Here is a 22,142-nt window from a genome sequence, read left to right as displayed (position 1 = left end):
GTTGTCATGTTGTCTGTTTTGACAAGAATGTACTTGTGGGTTATGATGGGTTGGAATGCTTTTAACGCTAGGAAAACTGCTAGCAGTTCGAGGTGATTTATATGCAGCTTTGTTTGATGTACGTCCCATTGTCCTTGGATGCTGTGTTGATTGAGGTGTGCTCCCCACCCTGTCATGGAAGCATCTGTTATCATCACGTATTGTGGCACTGGGTCTTGGAAAGGCCGCCCTTTGTTTAAATTTATACTGTTCCACCATAGAAGCGAGATGTATGTTTGGCGGTCTATCAACACCAGATCTAGAAGGTGACCCTGTGCTTGTGACCATTGTGATGCTAGGCACTGTTGTAAGGGCCTCATGTGCAGTCTTGCGTTCGGGACAATGGCTATGCATGAGGACATCATGTCTAGGAGTTGTAATACCATCTTTGCCTGTATTTTTTGTGTTGGATACATGGTTTGTATAACTTTAAGGAAATTTTGAACCCTTTGTGGACTTGGAGTGGCTATTCCCCTTGTTGTGTCTATTGTTGCTCCTAGGTATTGCTGTACTTTGCACGGCAGAATGTGTGATTTTGCATAGTTGACGGAGAAACCGAGTTTGTAGAGGGTTTGTATGACCTGATCTGTGTGGTGTGAACACTTTGTCAGTGAGTTGGTCTTGATTAGCCAATCGTCTAGATACGGGAATACGTGTATTTGCTGCCTTCTGATGTGTGCAGCTACTACTGCTAGGCATTTTGTAAAGACTCTTGGTGCGGTTGTTATACCGAACGGCAATACTTTGAATTGGTAATGTATTCCTTTGAATACGAACCTTAGGTATTTCCTGTGCGAGGGATGTACCGGTATGTGGAAATACGCGTCTTTGAGATCTAAGGTTGTCATGTAGTCTTGTTGCTTTAGCAATGGTAACACTTCTTGTAGCGTGACCATGTGAAAGTGTTCTGATTTGATGTAGGTGTTTAGTGTTCTGAGATCTAGGATTGGTCTCAGTGTTTTGTCCTTTTTTGGTATTAGAAAGTACAGGGAGTAAACTCCTGTGTTTATTTGTGTACCTGGTACCAGTTCTATTGCGTTCTTTTGCAGTAATGCTTGAACTTCTATTTCCAGAAGGTCTGAATGCTGTTTTGATATATTCTGTGTTTTTGGTGGTATATTTGGAGGGATTTGGAGAAATTCTATGCAATAACCATGTTGGATAATTGCTAAGACCCAGGTGTCTGTTATTTCCTCCCAAGATTGGTAATACTGACTTATTCTTCCCTCCACTGGTGTTGTGTGGAGGGGATGAGTGACCTGTGAGTCACTGTTTGGTTGCAGGTGTTTTTGGGCTTTGAAATTTTCCCCTGTTTCTAGGGAATTGTCCTCCTCTGTACTGGCCCCGAAAGCCTCCCCTTTGGTACTGTCCCTGGTAGGTAGACGGTGTTGAATGTGAGGTACTGGCTTGTGTGGCTTGACCCCGAAACCCCCCTCTGAAGGTTGTTTTGCGGAAGGTGCCGAAAGTGCCTCTGCCCTGCGGGGAATAGAGTGCGCCCATGGCCTTGGCAGTGTCAGTGTCCTTTTTTAGCTTCTCAATTGCCGTGTCCACTTCAGGTCCGAACAATTGTTGCTCATTGAATGGCATATTGAGCACCGCTTGCTGTATCTCCGGTTTAAAGCCAGATGTTCGTAACCACGCGTGCCTTCTTATGGTTACTGCTGTGTTAATTGTTCTTGCAGCTGTGTCCGCTGCATCCATAGAGGAGCGTATTTGGTTATTGGAGATGTTTTGTCCCTCCTCAACCACCTGTTTCGCCCTCTTTTGTAAATCTTTGGGTAGATGCTCGATGAGGTGCTGCATCTCGTCCCAATGGGCTCTGTCATATCGCGCTAGGAGCGCTTGAGAGTTTGCGATGCGCCACTGGTTTGCAGCTTGTACTGCGACCCTTTTTCCGGCTGCGTCGAACTTGCGGCTTTCTTTATCCGGAGGTGGTGCATCGCCTGATGTGTGAGAGTTGGCTCTCTTGCGAGCTGCCCCTACTACAACTGAATCTGGTGGCAGTTGTGAGGTGATGAAAGCAGGGTCTGTGGGCGGTGCTTTATATTTCTTTTCCACCCTTGGTGTTATTGCTCTACTCTTGACAGGCTCTTTGAAGATTTGCTTTGCGTGCCTTAGCATTCCTGGGAGCATAGGCAGGCTCTGGTAGGTGCTATGGGTGGAGGAGAGGGTGTTGAAAAGGAAGTCATCCTCGACAGGTTCCGAGTGTAGCGACACGTTATGGAACTCTGCTGCCCTAGCTACCACCTGTGAATACGCTGTGCTGTCCTCTGGTGGTGAGGGCTTGGTAGGATACGCCTCCGGACTGTTGTCTGACACTGGGGCGTCGTATAGGTCCAAAGCGTCCTGGTCATCTTGGCTCATGGTGGTGTGAGCCGGTGAGTGTGACGGAGTCTGTGCCGGTGATATGAAAGTTACAGGTGGAGGAGAGGGTGGCGGAGTTACCTTCTTCACCACTTTTGTTTGTGGTGCTTGTTCCTGTGTTTGGAACTCAAGTCTCCTTTTTCTCCTAATAGGGGGAAGGGTGCTGATCTTCCCTGTTCCACTCTGTATGAAGATTCGCTTTTGAGTGTGGTCTACTTCAGTGGACTGTAACTCTTCCTCGAATCTATGTTTGGAGAGGACAGTGATTGCTCTTCTGAATATGAGCTGGTAGTTGGCTCGGTTGCCGGTCGTTTCGGCACCGAAACTATGTCCTTACTCGTTTTCGGCTCCGAGGCGACTTTCCTCTTTTTTGGAGTCGAAACTTCTCGGCGTCGATCTTCCTCGGTGCCGCTGTCTCTGCGTCGAGCAGCTTCGGCTCCGCTGTCTCGGCATCGATCTTTGTCGGCAGCACTTTCTCGGTCCCGAGATTGCTGCGTGCCTGTGTCTCGACCCGAGTCGGACGATCTCGGCACTAGTTCGGCCTTTTTCGGTGCCGATGGGCGGTCACCGACTTTATGGGTTGAGCGATGGCCTGTTGGCAGTGGCGTCCCCTGGGCCTTGTCTGTTTTCTTGTGTGCTGGCTTCGACGTCTTACTCACTGTTTCGTGGACGTCGAATTCCTCCGAGTCTGATTCATGGATAGAGAAGGCTTCCTCTTCTTCTCCTTGTTCCTCGAACTCTCGGTGTCCTGTCGGCGTGGACGCCATCTGTAATCTTCTGGCTCGCCGGTCACGGAGCGTTTTTCGGGATCGAAACGCACGACAGGCCTCACAAGTTTCTTCCTTGTGCTCGGGCGACAGGCACAGGTTACAGACCAAATGTTGGTCTGTATATGGGTATTTGTTGTGGCATTTTGGACAGAATCGGAACGGGGTCCGTTCCATCAGCCTCGATGTTACACGCGGTCGGGCCGACCAGGCCCCGACGGGGGATCGAAATTACCCCGAAGGGCTACCGGAGCTCTTCACGATTCGATTCTATCTAACCCGATCCCGAACGCAACAATACCGACGCAATCTTCCGAATTTTTTACTATCTTTCCGTTCCGAAACCCGGAGCGAAAAGGAACAAGTCCGAACCCGATGGCGGAAAGAAAACAATCGAAGATGGAGTCGACGCCCATGCGCAATGGAAGCAAAAGAGGAGGAGTCCCTCGGTCTCGTGACTCGAAAGACTTCTTCGAAGAAAAACAACTTGTAACACTCCGACCCAACACCAGATGGCGGGCTATGCACAACATGTGTATCTGCAGCTACACATGCCATCGAACGAAGATGTTACCTAAAATATTTAGAATGTTTAAGTTATGAGTAGAAATCTCAATCACTGAAAAGTAAATTCCAATTGCAGAGAAAAGGCAGGGAAACTGTAATAAGCACAACAGTGGTGGGACGTTGGGGGCTCTTACCCTCTCATAAAATTCTCCTTTCATGAGGGACGCTGTGATTCTTCCCACAACGTCTGTGTCCACCATTAGCTCATCCCTGCTCATGGCCAGACGGGCCGCCTTGGCAGGCAAGCCTGCTTTCAGGTAGAGGTTCACAGCAGTAACATAGTCTCCTTCCTGCTCCCGTACTTCGCCCGCCTTTTCCTCCTGCTGGCTCTCAGTTAGCCACTGATAGTAGCTCCGCTTGAGGTTTTCCAGCTCAGGGTGATTCTAAGTGCAAAAAAGGTCAGTTTCAAATATGAAAATCTACCACTGCAGAACAAATAGCTGATCACCCTCATTCGTAAACCCCAGGTGTTTTGCTTCGTTACACATGATGAGCCATAGCAACATGGTTGGGTTGTTCCAGACTGAGATCATTATGGTGCAGCTAATCAATTATGGTGGAGCTATGGAACTAGGGCTGGGTGAATATATTGCTGAGTGTTTTCTTTGAGATTTGCCTAATGCTCCCCCCCCTTAAAAAAATATATTTTAAAAAAATCAGGTGATTTCCATGTATTTAAGGAATATTTAGCCTGCACAAACATTCCTCTTAGATACAGTCAAAACACAAACATTCTCTTGTTCACTCATCTTTAGTGAAAGATCAGGGAGGAGATTACCTGTATAAAAAAAGAAGGGAGGGAGAGAGACTGGAAAATAAACTATAGAGGGGTTGAAATATGTTCAAATGCTGTGGAGTCAGGAAGTCACATTGCCTTCTGCAGTAACATGGTGTAGGAAGTTGGCTCTGTATGCACTATTTCAAAGTAAGGAATAGTATGCACAGAGTCCAAGGGTTCCCCTTAGAGGTAAGATAGTGGCAAAAAGAGATAATACTAATGCTCTATTTTGTGGTCGAGCAGTAGGCTTATCAAAGGAGTAGTGTTAAGCATTTGTTGTACATACACACAGGCAATAAATGAGGAACACACACTCAGAGACAATTCCAGGCCAATAGGTTTTTGTTATAGAAAAATATATTTTCTTAGTTTATTTTAAGAACCACAGGTTCAAATTCTACATGTAATATCTCATTTGAAAGGTATTGCAGGTAAGTACTTTAGGAACTTTGAATAATCACAATAGCATATATACTTTTTACATAAAACACATTTAGCTGTTTTAAAAGTGGACACAGTGCAATTTTCGCAGTTCCTAGGGGAGGTAAAGTAATGTTAGTCCTTGCAGGTAAGTAAACCACCTACAGGGTTCAAATTGGGGTCCAAGGTAGCCCACCGTTGGGGGTTCAGAGCAACCCCAAAGTTACCACACCAGCAGCTCAGGGCCGGTCAGGTGCAGAGTTCAAAGTGGTGCCCAAAACGCATAGGCTTCAATGGAGAGAAGGGGGTGCCCCGGTTCCAGTCTGCCAGCAGGTAAGTACCCGCGTCTTCGGAGGGGAGACCAGGGGGGTTTTGTAGGGCACCGGGGGGGGACACAAGCTCACACAAAAAGTACACCCTCAGCGGCACTGGGGCGGCCGGGTGCAGTGTGCAAACACGCGTCGGGTTTCCAATGGATTTCAATGAGAGACCAAGGGGTCTCTTCAGCGGTGCATGCAGGCAAGGGGGGGGCTCCTGGGGGTAGCCACCACCTGGGCAAGGGAGAGGGCCTCCTGGGGGTCACTCCTGCACTGAAGTTCAGATCCTTCAGGTGCAGGGGGCTGCGGGTGCAGGGTCTTTTCCAGCCGTCTGGATTTTAGAGTCAGGCAGTCGCGGTCAGGGGGAGCCTCGGGATTCCCTCTGCAGGCGTCGCTGTGGGGGCTCCGGGGGAACAACTTTGGCTACTTACAGTCTCGGAGTCGCCGGAGGGTCCTCCCTGAGGTGTTGGTTCTCCACCAGTCGAGTCGGGGTCGCCGGGTGCAGTGTTGCAAGTCTCACGCTTCTTGCGGGGATTGCAGGGGTCTTTAAATCTGCTCCTCTGGATACAAAGTTGCAGTCTTTGTTGAACAGGGCCGCTGTTCTCTGGAGTTTCTTGGTCTCTTGGAAGCAGGGCAGTCCTCTGAGGATTCAGAGGTCGCTGGTCCCAGGGAAAGCGTCGCTGGAGCAGTTTTCTTCTGAAGGCAGGAGACAGGCCGGTAGGACTGGGGCCAAAGCAGTTGGTGTCTTCTTTCTTCTTCTGCAGGGGTTTTCAGCTCAGCAGTCCTCTTCTTCTGTAAGTTGCAGGAATCTAAATTCTTAGGTTCAGGGGAGCCCTTAAATACAAAATTTAAGGGCGTGTTTAGGTCTGGGGAGTTAGTAGCCAATGGCTACTAGCCCTGAGGGTGGGTACACCCTCTTTGTGCCTCCTCCCAAGGGGAGGGGGTCACATTCCTATCCCTATTGGGGGAATCCTCCATCTGCAAGATGGAGGATTTCTAAAAGTTAGAGTCACTTCAGCTCAGGACACCTTAGGGGCTGTCCTGACTGGCCAGTGACTCCTCCTTGTTTTTCTCATTAATTCCTCCGGCCTTGCCGCCAAAAGTGGGGCCGTGGCCGGAGGGGGCGGGCAACTCCACTAGCTGGAGTGCCCTGTGGTGCTGAAACAAAGGGGGTGAGCCTTTGAGGCTCACCGCCAGGTGTTACAGCTCCTGCCTGGGGGAGGTGATAGCATCTCCACCCAGTGCAGGCTTTGTTACTGGCCACAGAGTGACAAAGGCACTCTCCCCATGTGGCCAGCAACATGTCTCGAGTGTGGCAGGCTGCTAAAACCAGTCAGCCTACACAGATAGTTGGTTAAGGTTTCAGGGGGCACCTCTAAGGTGCCCTCTGGGGTGTATTTCACAATAAAATGTACACTGACATCAGTGTGCATTTATTGTGCTGAGCAGTTTGACACCAAACTTCCCAGTTTTCAGTGTAGCCATTATGGTGCTGTGGAGTTCGTGTTTGACAGACTCCCAGACCATATACTTTTATGGCTACCCTGCACTTACAATGTCTAAGGTTTTGCTTAGACACTGTAGGGGCACAGTGCTCATGCACTGGTGCCCTCACCTATGGTATAGTGCACCCTGCCTAAGGGCTGTAAGGCCTGCTAGAGGGGTGACTTATCTATACTGCATAGGCAGTGTGAGGTTGGCATGGCACCCTGAGGGGAGTGCCATGTCGACTTACTCGTTTTGTCCTCACTAGCACACACAAGCTGGCAAGCAGTGGGTCTGTGCTGAGTGAGGGGTCCCCAGGGTGGCATAAGCTATGCTGCAGCCCTTAGAGACCTTCCCTGGCATCAGGGCCCTTGGTACCAGGGGTACCAGTTACAAGGGACTTACCTGGATGCCAGGGTGTGCCAATTGTGTAAACCAAAAGTACAGGTTAGGGAAAGAACACTGGTGCTGGGGCCTGGTTAGCAGGCCTCAGCACACTTTCAAATCAAAACATAGCATCAGCAAAGGCAAAAAGTCAGGGGGTAACCATGCCAAGGAGGCATTTCCTTACACATGGCTAAAATAAGAATGTGGCGAGATATCTATGCAATACATGTTCTGACTTCAGTGTGCATTATCAGGTCTTATACTGCTGGTAAAGTTCCAGCATTGTATTTGTGAAAATCACAAACTCTTTAGCTAGCAGCTTGGATATCCTAAGTGCTTCCTTTGTGTCTCTTTCAGTGAGTGCAGACGAGAAAGACAATAAGTCAAGAACAAGAATCCACGGTCAGAAGTTTCTTGATACCATCTTCATGGAGCAGAATGAAGTGTGAAATTATGATGAAACAAAACAACAAGAGGTAGAATATGACAAAGTAGAGCAAAGAACTAAGGATGAGAAAATAAGGATAAGATCTACATCAGAAGAATGGGAGGGGAAGGAGTGAAGAGATCATAGAAAAATTACAACAAACTTGAGGTACACTGCCCATTACTTCACCTTCGCTTCTGCTACGGCAATGCAATCATCCCACATGTGGAGCTCTTGGTACATCTCCATAGCTTCAACTACAGCATTCTGCATTAAAAAGAAAATGCTGACCACCAGCTTATAGCATCATCAACAACTCTTACCACAAGTATTGTCTGCAGCTAATTTGGGCTTATGATTATCTTCAATTACTTCATTGCATGATTTAAAACAGATGCATTATACACCCCCTGTCTTTTATTTATGCACTGTGATTTTATTAAAACACATAGAGAACAGTTTACCTTCCATTAAATACCAACATGATACCTTCTTTACATTTTCATCTCCCTCATCCCACCACCAACCGAAACTATCACAACTGTTTTCTGGTTTGTATTTACCCGATGGATTTATTTTACTTAATCACAGCATTAGTTCACACTCTCTTTTCACACTTATATTGCCAGTTGCTCGTCTTGTTCAAACAAGGTTTTACATCTTCAATGGGATAGAGGACCTGTGGTCTTTTTCTCACCTGCTCCAAAAAGATCATTTCTGCCAGCTTGTAGTTCTTTTCTAGCATTGCTAGACGGGCACGCACTTGGTAGCATTCTGTGCCATCGCCTCCCTGTAAAAAAACGCACAGCTCTATAATATCAGGAGCCCAAGGCAAAGCTTTCTGAGTGTCACTGAAAGATAACCTGCAAGAGAAGATGTTAATTTTCAGGCGGCACTTAGCTTTAGTGCCAGAAAAAAGGTTACTCACCAGTAACCCTAGGCCTTCCTTATTGGCATCGCTCATCAAATAATTCAAATCTATGAATAAGCCAAAGCTGGAGAAAAATTGCTTTCCCAGTGACCACAACAATGCTTCACAAGGCTGGTACAGTGTAACTCTTGAGCAATTAAATGCATGCAGAACAAAAGAATGACTGTGTAAGCTTATGAAATATATTTTATATGAATCAATATTCCATGGCAATATTGACGAAAATGCAGTTAACAGTGGTGCAATATTGTGCATGCTGAATCAAGTCCTATTCAGGGTACATCTGACAGTTAATGTTATGTATTTTGTTGACTAGATGCTAAACCTGTTTCCACTGAGTGCAAAAAGGTAACCGAGTTATAAATTACAGTTTGCACACCATTAACAGCTAAACTGTGGAGGGTTTCTTAAACAATATTATCCAAATATTACTAAAGGAAGCTGAGTTCTGGCTGCAGAAGTCCCTCCACTATTTGGCTGGTTTTTGAGGCAACTTTGACTGAAGTGCACTTGGTTCCTGCTTACCAGGTCCCCGGTGCCAGTGTTACTTTCCCAAGAACAAGACCCCTGGTCACTTGATCTTGACGTGACCAGGCCTTTAGCACCTCTTGTAAGTCCTTAGTAAATGGTACCTCTGGTACCAAGGGCATAGGCACTAAAGAGGAGCCCTGAGAGCTGCAGCAACTTGTGCCACTGTAAGGGACCCTGCACCAACCTCATGCAGACTGCCATTGCAGACTGCGCGGACAAGGTGCTCACGACCTGCGTGCCATGCCCCCTAAACACTGCATGTAATATGTGTAAGTCATCCCTACAGCAGGCCTTACAGCCCTAAGGTGGGGTGCGTTATATTACAAGTGTGAGAATATCCGCAAGAGCAGATATGCCCCTACTATGTCTCTGTCGCTTCTCAGACACAGTGAGTCAACAGGGAAGCCATTTTAAGTACATGTGCTGGAAACTGGTCAATATGAGTTCCCCAGCAACATGATGGCTTCACTGAAACTAGGGATTTTTGGTAACACACATCTCTTATTAATAAACCCTCATCGATTCCAGCAATGGACTTATTAATACATACACCTTACCTGAAAACCAACCAACCGCTGGTGGGCTAACTGACTAGTTCTAGCCATCCTGCCACCAACATATGAGTTTCTGACCCCCAGGGGCAAGAAACTTTGCGCTAGGGAAGTCAGGAACAAAGCCTGCTCTGGCAGGGTTGTTACACACCATTCCCAACAGGATGAACTGCAAATCTGCATTCCAAGGCAGGAGGCTTCAAAGGGGCCCACCGCATATGGTATGCAGATCTGGCATTCCTCAGAAGGGGGGTGCCAACGCCCCTGCCCCTGGGTCCCCAGTTGGCAATTGGCCAGGTGGGAAAATTGGCTACGTAGGAGGCGTGTTGCATTTCCAGTTTGGCACACCTCTAGGGTGGCCAGCCTGAATTGAACACAGCCTTAGGAATTCTGCATCTTGTGTGTGGTGGAATTTGGAATTCTGGGACAGGGTGATGCACTCTCTCCAGAGGAAGCAATCATGTAGGGGACGTACAAGAAGAACTGTGAGGACCCGGGACCGCCAAACCCGGTGCCATACATCACCACTGCACCCGAGCCACCTAGCCCAGGCTGAAGTGGGCCAACGGCGTCAATGTGGCTCCCAAGCCCTCCAGAGATTAAGCCCACCTTGAGTTTGCCCGCTCTGGAATTCCCAATGGCGTCCTCAGCCTCGTTCTGTTGACCTCCCCTTCACTGCATCTGCCTCCGGAGACAGAGACCGGATGGTCCACTGCATCTCTGCATCTGGACGCACAGACTTAGGAGAAGAGCACCACTGATGTCCCTACATCCCCCAGGCTCATGAGGTCTGAGCCCACTTGTTGGTTCGGTCGGTCTGGATCCCCCAGTGCATGCCTGCAGCCTGACGTAAACCCAGAGGTCCAAACCACCTCTGCACCCAGCGGCCCCGGAGCAAGGGGAACAGGCCCACTGGTGTCCCTATGTACGCAAGCATCTTAAGAACTGAATCCCCTTGGTGGTTCACCTAGACTGGACTCTCACTCCACCCTTGTAGCAACTTTGTGACCAGACCAATCTCCATTGACTTACATGGGGCACCCAATGCTGAACTGCATCACTGCACTCCACCGCCCCAGTGCCGCCCAAGGTGACCTTTTGGTGTGGCCTAGGACCCTGCCCTGTACTGACCTTAAGTCCAGAAGATTGGTCCTGTAAGTTGCTGTGAAGAACTTGTTTGCGGTGGATGTTTACTTTCCCATAGAGTAACATCGCAGCTACAGAAAAATGCACTGTCAACTTTTGAAAACTCAAAAAATTGCTTGAAAAGTGCTCACCTGACTTGGGTTATCTTGGTATCTAAATTTATATAATAAAAAGTATGTGTTATGTTTATAAATTGTTGTCAAATGTCTTTATTACGTGCGTCTCTCACTTACCGCCTATGCGTGTGCCCTGCATGCTGAGCAGTACCCGCTGATAAGCCTAACTGCTCGCCCACACTGCCACAAGAGCGAGCATTTGGGGTTTAATTTGTGTCTCTGTAGTTCCTTTGGGGTTTGCCTGTAATCTTTGCACAGTGTAGCTCTCTTTGCGCCACTATATAAAGAGCCCGCTCCTGCAGCTACAAACTAAACTCTTCATACCTATTTGCAACTCCTTTTCTGCTGCTTGAAACTCCACTGTCACCTTATTACAGGCCCTTCTACAGCACAATACGGGTTCTCAGTGACACGGATGCACCCCAGAGAAACACGGGCAAGAACTTATTGAAAAGCAGTTCCCTGGGTACAAAACAGATGCTTTATGCGGGTGAACTACTAGAAATGTTACTGAACCCAACACCTTGCTTAAAACTCGTTTTAAACATCAAGACTAGCGAGGGAGGGAAAGGTCGTTTTTTAAAGAACATTATAATTGAAAAATAGAAAAAAACAAAGTAACAGGAAGGGGACACAGCAAACAAATGCACTGTCTAGAAAGGGGTGCATCGCAGAAGCAATGTCCTGCTTCCTGTGATAGCTGCCAAGAACTAAAAGAGGACCAGTGGTGCCGCATGGGCAGGGGAAGGAGAATGTTTGCAGAGGGCACTTATTCACTGGGAATAGCACATAAAAATGTAAAGTAACATAGTTTTTTGAGAGATCGTCAGCTACCGACCTCAGTGTTACAACAATTCTCAGCAGTCTGGAAATAGGGATACCAAGACAACACTATAATGTTTCTACCATTTAAAAGATACTAAATAAAAATACTTTTTGCCATCATCTCTTTAGGCAACTATAGCAAATGTCATCATCTAGGAGTAATTAGCCTGATGTACTCATTTGCTTGATTAACTGTCGGCAGCTTAGTCCAAATGCTGTGGCCAACCGCCTAACTGGTGCTGGATTATGGAATATGTGCTCACGATTCTTCATTGTTTCATCATAAGAAAACGTGATGAATGTATAGTTTACACAGAGTCCGCAAGGCACCTATTTTAATAAACGAAGCCTTTCTTATTGTCATCTCCACCACACATTCCTTCCACCAGGATCCTCAGATCCTCTTTCCTTAGGCATATCAAGGTCCCTTGCCCCCAGGAAGTGTACAGGAATTCACAAAGAACCTGGCAGCTTGGCTGCTCACCGCCTACCAGAGCTAAATCCTCAAGTAGATAGCCTGTACAATTACTCTAACAAAATCATTCTTCTTTACGTTTTACCCACTAAAAATGAAATATTACATGTGTAAGACCTGTGAAACAAATGAAAGAAAGCTTCATAAACTTACATATTCCTTGGCTGCCAGATCTGCTATTGCGTTGGTCTCATTGAGAAATCGAGCCTTTGCTACATCCCCTAAAGCAGCAAAGCACCTGTGTGGCAAACACGGCATGGTCAGAATATTCCACAAGAATCAGATGGAATAAAACAGAAATCAGAATTGGAGACAAGCGGTCACAAAGTAAAGCATTCGAGGATATAGAAATTCAGAGTGAGAACATGTTGGCGGCATCTAAAACATGAATGTTCAACAATGTCTCTCAAAGCAAACAACCACTGGCCAGGTACCAAGAAAATAGAGCATGAACAATATTCTTTCAAGTCTCCAAGGGATTCCAGTACACGGAAGCCCAAGACTGCTTAAGAGCGCTTAGACGCCACAGAACCTCCACGTGACACTGTGCAGTCTTGAATATTTAAATACCGGATGTATCTTATTCTACAAGGACTGAACAGAGGTTTGGGTAAATCATGACTTCTATAGGCTCTAGTTATCCATAGCAAAATCAACACAAGCTTAGAGGGAACAGTAACATGTTAAACGTAACAAACATGTTTCCTCGAAGCCTCGATTTATTTCTTCTTTGAAATAATAGATTCACTTATCAGCATCCTCAATAAACAATTTATAACACATCTCCAAAATTCAGTGGACATGTTTCACACATATGCGGACCACTTTCTCATTACCTGCTTGGTAAAGTAAGGAATATTCACTTTTCTTTTAACAGTTTTCATGGTATCTTAAACCTTTCTACATCTTTGCATTATAGCAATTCACAAACCCATTCATGGTATTCAGATGAACATAAAGTGACCAAGATTCCGAAATCTCTAGCAGCACTTCATTATTTTAGATAATTTATCATGGGGCACTGCCTACGTAGTTTAAGTAGAGCTCCAATGTATCAGTATTCGATCTACTGTGGGCACTGGCTGCCACAAGGGAGAAGGGAAGACACGTACTCACCAGCAGCTGTGCTGGTGACCACGGATTCCAGGGGAGACTTCAACTACCTCTCTCACTGTAATCTGTGTGTTGTTATGTAGAAGGGAGAGTCAAAGAAACCTTGCTACATGAGCAAGTTTGCAGTCTTAGCAGCAGAATCACAGTGTAGCGGCAAGGATCCGGACTATTAATGTGATCCTGAACAACCAACGTCTTGCTCAGCTTTTCCCAGGGTACAATGGAGTCTTTTCAATAAAGTAAATTTAGTGAGGATTAGTGAACCCCAGAGACATTTTGCCTTTTGTGGCTGTGAAATATCACAGATAAGAGGCTCCACTTCAGGCCTTTAGTGAGCTTTAGAAGAATCTTAAAAGGTGCGTGATTACCTTTGACCCCTCCTGACTTCCATATGACCCTGGGCAAGACAAACAACAAACGACGCACAAATGATCATAAATGTGCAAACCACTAGAAGGGCATCTATAAATGAGCAGCATAATGTATTTCTGTGGTCTTTTCTAAGCCACACGATTCACAAAGACAAGAGGAGATACTGTACCTTAAACCATCATGACACAAGAAGAACCGCAGACTGCACTGTAAGAAGCAAGTGAACAAGCAGAGAACTGTGTGATCCATAACACTATTTTACACAGAAACGTGCCTTCAGAACACACTCCCCTGTTTCCTAAAGCATTAAAAAAAAAACATTGGCAGCATTTTAGCAAAGGTCCATGTGATATGATGCTGCATCAACGTGCATCATTTTTTTTTATCACTTCTACAAAGGACCAGCCACCAGCAACGCTAAACCCTTTCTGCTGAGTGAATAAAACATGTTTAACATACAAATGAGCTCATGCAAACACTGCTCTTTAACAACCGACCAAGAACTCCCTGCCTAACGATAGGAATACTTCAAGCAAGCATGCAAAGCCATAAATCCTCGAAGGATACATTTATCGGTCCAGTAAATACCATAAAGCACTGCAAGATATATCAGCAAACACAATTTAACTCTTTATAAATAAAATACTCCGAACAGGCCCAAGAACAGATTCTTTCAAGTGAGTTTAACAGCATTAAGCTGGCACTAATTGGTGAATTCCCACACATCACAGTGTAACTGCCAAATGGATTTGTTGGGGACGCCTTGCATCAGCAATCGCCTTCTCTAGCATACTGTCAGCCATCAATGCACTTGCAATGGTAGGTAGCCAGCACATGATGCATCTCTAGAGTGTGGTAGACACCAGTCCGCTTCACAGGGGCCTTCTCGCCACTTCCTGGGAATAGGTTTGTCGTTCAGTACTCCAGCTTTGACATGTGCTTCTCTTCTCAGACCATTATTAATCTACACAAGTCCCAGGCCAACTCCCCATTCTGAATGAATCAAGGAAACACCTCTCCGTGCGTGTGTCTCCCTTTTGTCAAACCTTATGATCCATCTGTGTCAGGGCAGAGACATGCTTACTGATCACTCTGAAGGATTTCAAATAAATCACAGCACTTCAGGATCATGGGCATGTTGCACCCCTACAACACCATCAACAGTTCTACATGGCCTGAATGTATGTACCTCATTCCTCTATGCATCTGCCTTATCAGTCTCTGATTGAAACATCTTAGCAAGACCTTATGTCACAAAGATGACCCTTCAGAATACAGGCAACAATTCATCACGCATCTGCTCATGGAAATGTAGATCTATTCTTATAGTCAGACATTTTCTTTTCACACTCAGAATATAATCGGCAATTATCAAAAGTCTGCAAACTACATTTATGAGACAACATGCTATACATTTCATAATCCAACCTCTACCCTCTGTAATCAGCTTCTTGCACTCTGGAATCCACTTCTAGCCACACCATCTAGGAATCTCATCCCACTCATCACGCTGCAGAAGATGCACTGGATACGTAGACACATTTCTGTGTGTGAGGCCAGCTAGGACACTAACACTGAAGCCAGAGGACAAACCAGACTACTTTGGAAATTCTTAATATTACCTCTCAGCAATGTGTAGGTGCCTCGACTCCACAGCAAGTTTACTGAGAGTCTTCCACATCGCCTCAGTTTCCAGGGACATTTCCAGTGTCTCCAAGAAAGCAGTCGCTCTAAAAAAGGGAGATTCAGGAAGATCAAAAGTCAGATAAACATTGCACGTGCTTCATCAGAACAGGAGTGACACCCTGCTGAGTAAAGACAGAATGTCACTGGCCTACAATGCCACCCCAACATGCTTTTCTGTCTTTGTTGTAGCACTGCAGCTCACTTTTCAGATCCATGGATTTATTCCTACATCAGCAATGTTACACTGAATATTTTCAACCTGGAGTAATTTTTACCTATTTGAAAAGTTCAAATTATCTTATTTAGCAAAATAATTTCAATTGATTTTTGTTGTTTCTCCTCTCAAATGCTTTCCATTAGGAGTATAGGGCTGGTTTCATTCCTACCCTGTGTCTCTGGTCAGTGGATAGAAGGAGGCAATAAGCATTTTTCTTATTCATTAATTTTCACATTCTGACACCTTCAGAAATTATTAAACGTCCCAAATGTTCTATATGAATCCAAAATTATCACTGAATACCCAAAGGCCTTTTATCAAAATCAATATATTTTGATGGAATTGGAACTCGAATGAGATCCACGTGTATGAATATATAAACACAAAAATATATCATTTTCAATACAAATTTAGGAAACTTTAAAAAATGTAAAAGTCCTATAAAAAAATAACATCTCATTTCCAGGATACATTGAAAATTGACAAACTCTCTCCACAGAAAAAATACCATATCTGGTAAAAAAAAAAAAAAGAGGCTTCAATATTTGACAATACATGTGTAGTGATAGTAAAAACATGGTCACATAAATCAACAAACCTATCACCAGTACTTATCTTCTGCCAAACACCTGCAACAACTCTTAATTGCAACATATTCACTCTAATAAACAATCCACATATCCCATGATCTACATTCCATATCACATGGGAAGAGATACTAACATCGTTTCTCTTTTGAAGACAGTAAGTAATATCTAAGGTCATGCTGATCTGAGGCGCAAATCATTTTTTGTAGGCTTTTAACACTGCCCTTATCATAGGCTCCAGATGTTCTTGCTGAATATCGAATTGGGCCAGAGCAAAGAAAATCTTCCTGTGGAAAGTGCCGTCTTCTCTTTTCTTAACAAAGATCTCTGAACACAGTAGTCTCCGTAGACTTCTTCCTGCAGTGAACTAATCTATATGCCGCCTTAGGACTGCTGACGGGCCAAGCACCAAAACGCTAGACTAGCCGAGCTCCCGGAATATGGCTTGGGTCACTGCTAAACTATTTAAATTGCAGTTTGCTCGGAATTTGCCTCAATATTATTCATAAATTACCATTATTTAAAGTCAATAGTTTCTACTGCAAACTAAATGCTAGCAGTGGTTTTCTGGCGATAAACTTGTGCTTTGTGTAAAAAGATCCAAGGCCGTTTGTATGCGATGAGGCCCTCCAAGCTACATGCTCTGTATGTCACTTGTCATGTAGGTTGGAAGCAAATCATTCATTTCCCAGACGCCAAACGGATTTCATTTTTTTTCTGACAGCTTTTCCCTTTAAATACAGGAAGCTTACTTTTTAACATACTTATCTTAAGGAAGTGCCTACAAGATATTGTCTGATGTGCTATAGAATTGTCTGCATGGATCACGCCAGGACGTGTCTGAAGGGACAATGAGTCACTTATAAAAACAGATTCCATTGTGATGAACGCTACCAGATTTCGTACCATAGGTAATAAATTGGCTGGAAAATAAATCACAGTATGTGTCATTTCCACAGAATGTATTATGTCAATGGCTGGCAGATTTCAAAATAAATAAATGGTGTCTGTAGAGGGTTGAATGGGCTAAGACCTTGTAGGCGACCCCATCAAGGAAATCCTATGAATTATTCCTTGGGAAGATTTATTCCCAAGTAAAATTACGATACGCAGACACAATTTCACATGTGAGCAAACCCATTTACAAGTCTAAACCCAAGCTTTGTGAACAACAAGGTGAATATGTGACCACAAATATTGCTATTTGAGCATCTAGATACTACCTAGCTCTGCAGTGCGCTTTATGAATTGGTTCCTGTATGATCTGGCAATATGTCAAGGGACTGTCGGGTGAAAAACAGGAAAAAATCCATCAGCTTGTTAAACCTCTTTACATCCCGAGCTACCAAGACCCATCAGGTCTGCCTTGTCTAGTGGAAGGTGCTAATGAGTTTGAACAGTGGGATGCAGCATTTCGCAGAAGAGAGGAGCTCAAAGAAGGGGAACTTTATGTGTGTGTGTGGTCCTGGTACTGGAAATTACTGGGTAAAACTGTGGAGGTGATGGGTCTTCAACTAAGAAATACTTAAAAACAAGCTTCTGCTGGGGTGGTAGTGCTGTACCCAAAGTCACCATATCCCTTTTCATTTATCTGGCTGAATGTGGAACAGAGGAATATAAAAAAGCGATGGATGGAATGCTTGAAATAATCATAGCCACTTGTACTCGGGTCACATCCCAGTCCACCTTTATTTTGCATAGCATACCACCTCAAATTAGACCCAGCAATATGCAAGTCAGATTTGATTGTGCTCCAATAAAAGCAGTCCAGCTCGAACTGTCAAGCCAGTTCCTCCCTGAACCAGAACACAAGCAACCCAAGATTGTGTGTGGCCTAATAGGCCATCTTCACTTGGGTGCAGCCTGGTTCTACTGTCACATCTGAGCATACCAAGTAGGTTAAAAAGAGACTGGGGTGGTTTGTGTTCCCAATCTGGTGGGGACCTGGCCTGGCAGTTTGGGCTGGAAGGCTCCTAACTGATGGAGCAGGGCTCTAAGAAAGTCCCCTTTTTTTGGCATGTTACCTCCAATTTCTGCCTGATGTCAGTGTGTTTTGACTGTGTCACTGGGATCCTGCTTACCAGGACCCCAGTGCTCATGCTCTCTCCGTTTCTAAAATGATCACTACATACTTGTAACCCAGTATTTCACTCCAAATCGTCATACTAGTCACCCCTTACAAGTCCCTAGTATATGGTACCTAGGTACCCAGGGCATTGGCGTTCCAAGGGACCCATATGAGCTGCAGCATTACTTTTGCCACCCATAAGGAGCCCATGCAAAGGCTTCTACAGGACTGCCATTGCAGTCTGTGCAAAATGGTGCATGCACCGTTTCACTGCCATTTACACTGCACCAGGTCACTTATAGGTCACCTATGCGTCTGGCCTTCCAGCCCTGAAGGCTAGGTGCAGGGTACCTGTGTGTGAGAGCACCCCAGCATTAGCAGAGGTGCCCCCACATCATCCAGGACCATTTTCCCAGACTTCGTGAGTGCGGGGATGCCATTTACCTATGTCCAGCTTCACAGTGGTAACTCCAAATATGGTCATGTAATGTGTCTAACATCTTGGAATTATACCCCAATGGTGATTCTAGTATTGGGTGTATGATTCCATGCACTCTGGGGGCTCCATAGTGGACCCCCAGTACTGCCAAACCAGCCTTCTGAGGTTTTCAGGGCAGCCCCAGCTGCTGCCACCTCGCAGACAGGTTTCTGCCCTCCTGTTGCTTGAGCAGCTCAACCCCAGGAAGACAGAACAAAGGATTTCCTTTGGGAGCAGGGTGTTACACCCTCTACCTTTGGAAATAGGTGTCACAGGCATGGAAGGGGTAGCCTCCCCCGGCCTCTGGAAATGCTTTGAAGGGCACAGATGGTGCCCTCCTTCATAATCCAGTCTACACCGGTTCAGGGACCCCCAGTCCCTGCTCTGGCGCAACACTGGACAAAGGAAAGGGGAGTGACCACTCCCCTGTCCATCACCACCCTATGGCTGGTGCCTAGAGCTCCTCCAGAGTGTCCCTGGGTTTTGCCATCTTGGATTCAAAGGTGGTGTGGCACTCTGGAAGCATCTGAGTGGCCAATGCCAGCAGGTGACATCAGAACCCTCCCCCGATAGGTGCTTACCTGGTTAGGTGACCAATCCCCCTTTCAGGGCTATTTAGGGTCTCTCCTCTGGGTGTTTCTTCAGATTCGGATTGCAAGACTCCAGCAGGAATCCTCCGCATCCTTTACGTCATCTTCTACCGACGGAACCGCAGCTGAACCCTCCAGGAACTCTACAAACTGCAACTAAGAAGCAATGACAACTTCTGTAACATTGTATCTTCAGCTCCTGCCAGCAACTGCAACTGTTTCCAGGTCGTGCATCCTCCGAGGACTGCCTGTCGTCAGCCTGCACCAGAGGAACCGAAGGAATCTCCATCGGAATGACAAAGTCACTTCCCTGCTTCAGCAGGCACCTCTCATCAGCGATGACCGGTGGCCTGGGTCCCCTCTCCAGACGAGCATGGATCCAGCCACACGGGTGGTGGACTAAAGTGACCCCGACAGTCCCAAGGTCCAGCTGTCCAACTTTGGTGGAGGTAAGAGCTTGCCTCTCCACGCAAGACAGTACCCCTGTGCACTCTGTCTCTTGCAGTTGCCAAGGCTTGTGTGCGACCTTCCAAGAAGTTCTTCGTGCTTAGCACAGCTTAGACCCCCAGCACTCCATCCTGCGACGCACAGCTTCCCGAGTGGTTCTCCGCCGTATTGTGATCTACTCCTGGTTTCCTGGGCTGTGGGGCGGGGTCTATTACTTACCTTTCCTGTTTTCTTACACTCTACACACTACACTTGCCTACAGGGGAAGCAGACTTTCGCATTCCACTATTTTAGTATATGATTTGTTTTCCCCCTAGCCCCACTGCAACCTAGTATGATTTTCACTATTTGCACTGTTTGCACTGTTTTCTGGCTGTGTACTTACCTGTTTTTGTATACTTTTGTGTATATTGTGTATATTACTTACCTCCTAAGGGAGTATAGTCTCCAAGGTATTTTTGGCATTTGTGTCACCAAAATAAAAGTACCTTTATTTTTGTAACACTCAGTATGTTCTTCCATGTGTGTGAGTACTGTGTGACTACAGTGGTATTGCAAGAGCTTTGCATGTCTCCTAGTTCAGCTCTGCTACAGCTACCTCTAGACAGCCTAGGTGCTAGACACTGACTACATTTCACTAATAAGGGATAACTGGACCTAGTATAAGGTGTAAGTACCTTAGGTACCCACTACAAACCAGGCGGCTCTCCTACAAAGGCCAAGACTGATTTGCATAAGGCAGGTCTCTGTCTAGAATAGCACATGTGGCAAAAAAGCAGCTGAGATTAATTCAATATTCCTTCCTTCACCTTGTTTTTGCAGTAGAAACCCTACTGTGATGGCTAGGCCCAGACATGGATCCCTTGCTCACTGTACCATAGGACTCAAACTATCTCTCACTGGCATGACCTGAGTAGGTCAAAACCGGTCTGGGGTTGCTTGTGTTCACATTTGGAGGGGACCTGGCGTGACAGTTCAGGATGGACTATTCCTACTGGAGCAGGACCAAGACTGATTTGCAGTAGGCGGGTCTCTATCTAGAATGGCCCAGTGGGCAAAGAAAAGATGGTCTGGAATGCAGCCTGGGGCAATCACCAGTGGCTGGGATTAATTCACATGTTTCCATCACCTTGTTATTTATGAATATGGAACAGGGCAGGGTTTGGGGTTTTGCCATTTGTTTTAGCTAAAATATTACATTCTTTATAATATTAGGAGTAACATTTTCCTGACAAGAACACAAGCACATCATTGTGTAGAAAGACTTTTCAGACCTGAGCAAAGTACCATGGACACTAACATGAATCCAGACCTCAGTCATTAGACAACCTGCTTTTTGAGGGTAACCTACAAAGAGATATTCTATTCCATCACCCAGCCGAAAGATGCTGAAGACCATCTCCGAGGAGTAAAATAAAGAAATGTTACTTGGAGAAATAAATACAGTGATGAAGTACTAACTTCACACTCAGAACAGCACTGTTAGCGTTTGCTGAAGTGCCACAGTCACTCACAGAGTAAAATCGACTGTCACAGACATCAGTTCACATACTTTACCTGAGCCACATAACTGGAAAAGGCCAAACAACATAGCACAAGGTAATTTACAGAGAGGTGGCCAATAAGGATCTGTGGCAAGATGTACAATTCATCACACACAATGCTCCTAATGCTGTTTCCTTATATTTCGTAAGACTCCCATAGCAGTAAGAAACTATTAATGGAGGGACCACAACAGGGAACTTATTTGCCCCAGTCCAAGAGAGCTGAAAATGTACACAAGTCCAAGGAGATGAAGTAACACTGCAGCGCAACACTCAAATCAAGGAAATGGTCTCTTAATTGTGCTTGAATCTACCCTGTGGTGAGAAAGTCATTCAAATGTATATTAAGACCTGCATTCCAGCAGAACAAAGCACAAAATACTTGTAGGAAAAGTCCAGAAACCTCCCTAAGAAAAGTGCCAAGTGGGGCAAGTACAGCTCCCTACTGTAGGAAGTTGGCTCTGTATGCACTATTTCAAAGTAAGGAATAGTTTGCACAGAGTCCAAGGGTTCCCCTTAGAGGTAAGATAGTGGCAAAAAGAGATAATACTAATGCTCTATTTTGTGGTAGTGTGGTCGAGCAGTAGGCTTATCACAGGAGTAGTGTTAAGCATTTGTTGTACATACACACAGGCAATAAATGAGGAACACACACTCAGAGACAAATCCAGGCCAATAGGTTTTGTTATAGAAAAATATCTTTTCTTAGTTTATTTTAAGAAACACAGGTTCAAATTCTACATGTAATATCTCATTTGAAAGGTATTGCAGGTAAGTACTTTAGGAACTTTGAATAATCACAATAGCATATATACGTTTTACATAAAACACAATAAGCTGTTTTAAAAGTGGACACAGTGCAATTTTCACAGTTCCTGGGGGAGGTAAAGTAATGTTAGTTTTTGCAGGTAAGT

General features: G+C 45.4%; 1 protein-coding gene across 2 annotated transcripts in view; it reads right to left on the bottom strand.

Annotated features, from left to right (window-relative positions):
* IFT172 (intraflagellar transport 172) overlaps window positions 1-22,142 on the bottom strand; it is a 589,829-nt gene that overhangs the window by 356,455 nt on the left and 211,232 nt on the right. For both annotated transcript variants that reach the window (XM_069233572.1, XM_069233571.1), the window contains exons 18-22: window positions 15,234-15,341; window positions 12,280-12,364; window positions 8,249-8,341; window positions 7,741-7,818; window positions 3,872-4,120 (exon numbers count right to left, since the gene is read on the bottom strand). In XM_069233572.1, the coding sequence (XP_069089673.1) occupies window positions 3,872-4,120; window positions 7,741-7,818; window positions 8,249-8,341; window positions 12,280-12,364; window positions 15,234-15,341 (613 nt within the window). The remainder of the gene's footprint in view (window positions 1-3,871; window positions 4,121-7,740; window positions 7,819-8,248; window positions 8,342-12,279; window positions 12,365-15,233; window positions 15,342-22,142) is intronic.

Source organism: Pleurodeles waltl, chromosome 5 (genome assembly GCF_031143425.1).
Source record: "Pleurodeles waltl isolate 20211129_DDA chromosome 5, aPleWal1.hap1.20221129, whole genome shotgun sequence".
In the NCBI taxonomy this organism is placed as follows: domain Eukaryota; kingdom Metazoa; phylum Chordata; class Amphibia; order Caudata; family Salamandridae; genus Pleurodeles; species Pleurodeles waltl.
This window is presented reverse-complemented; position numbering and strand designations above follow the sequence as displayed.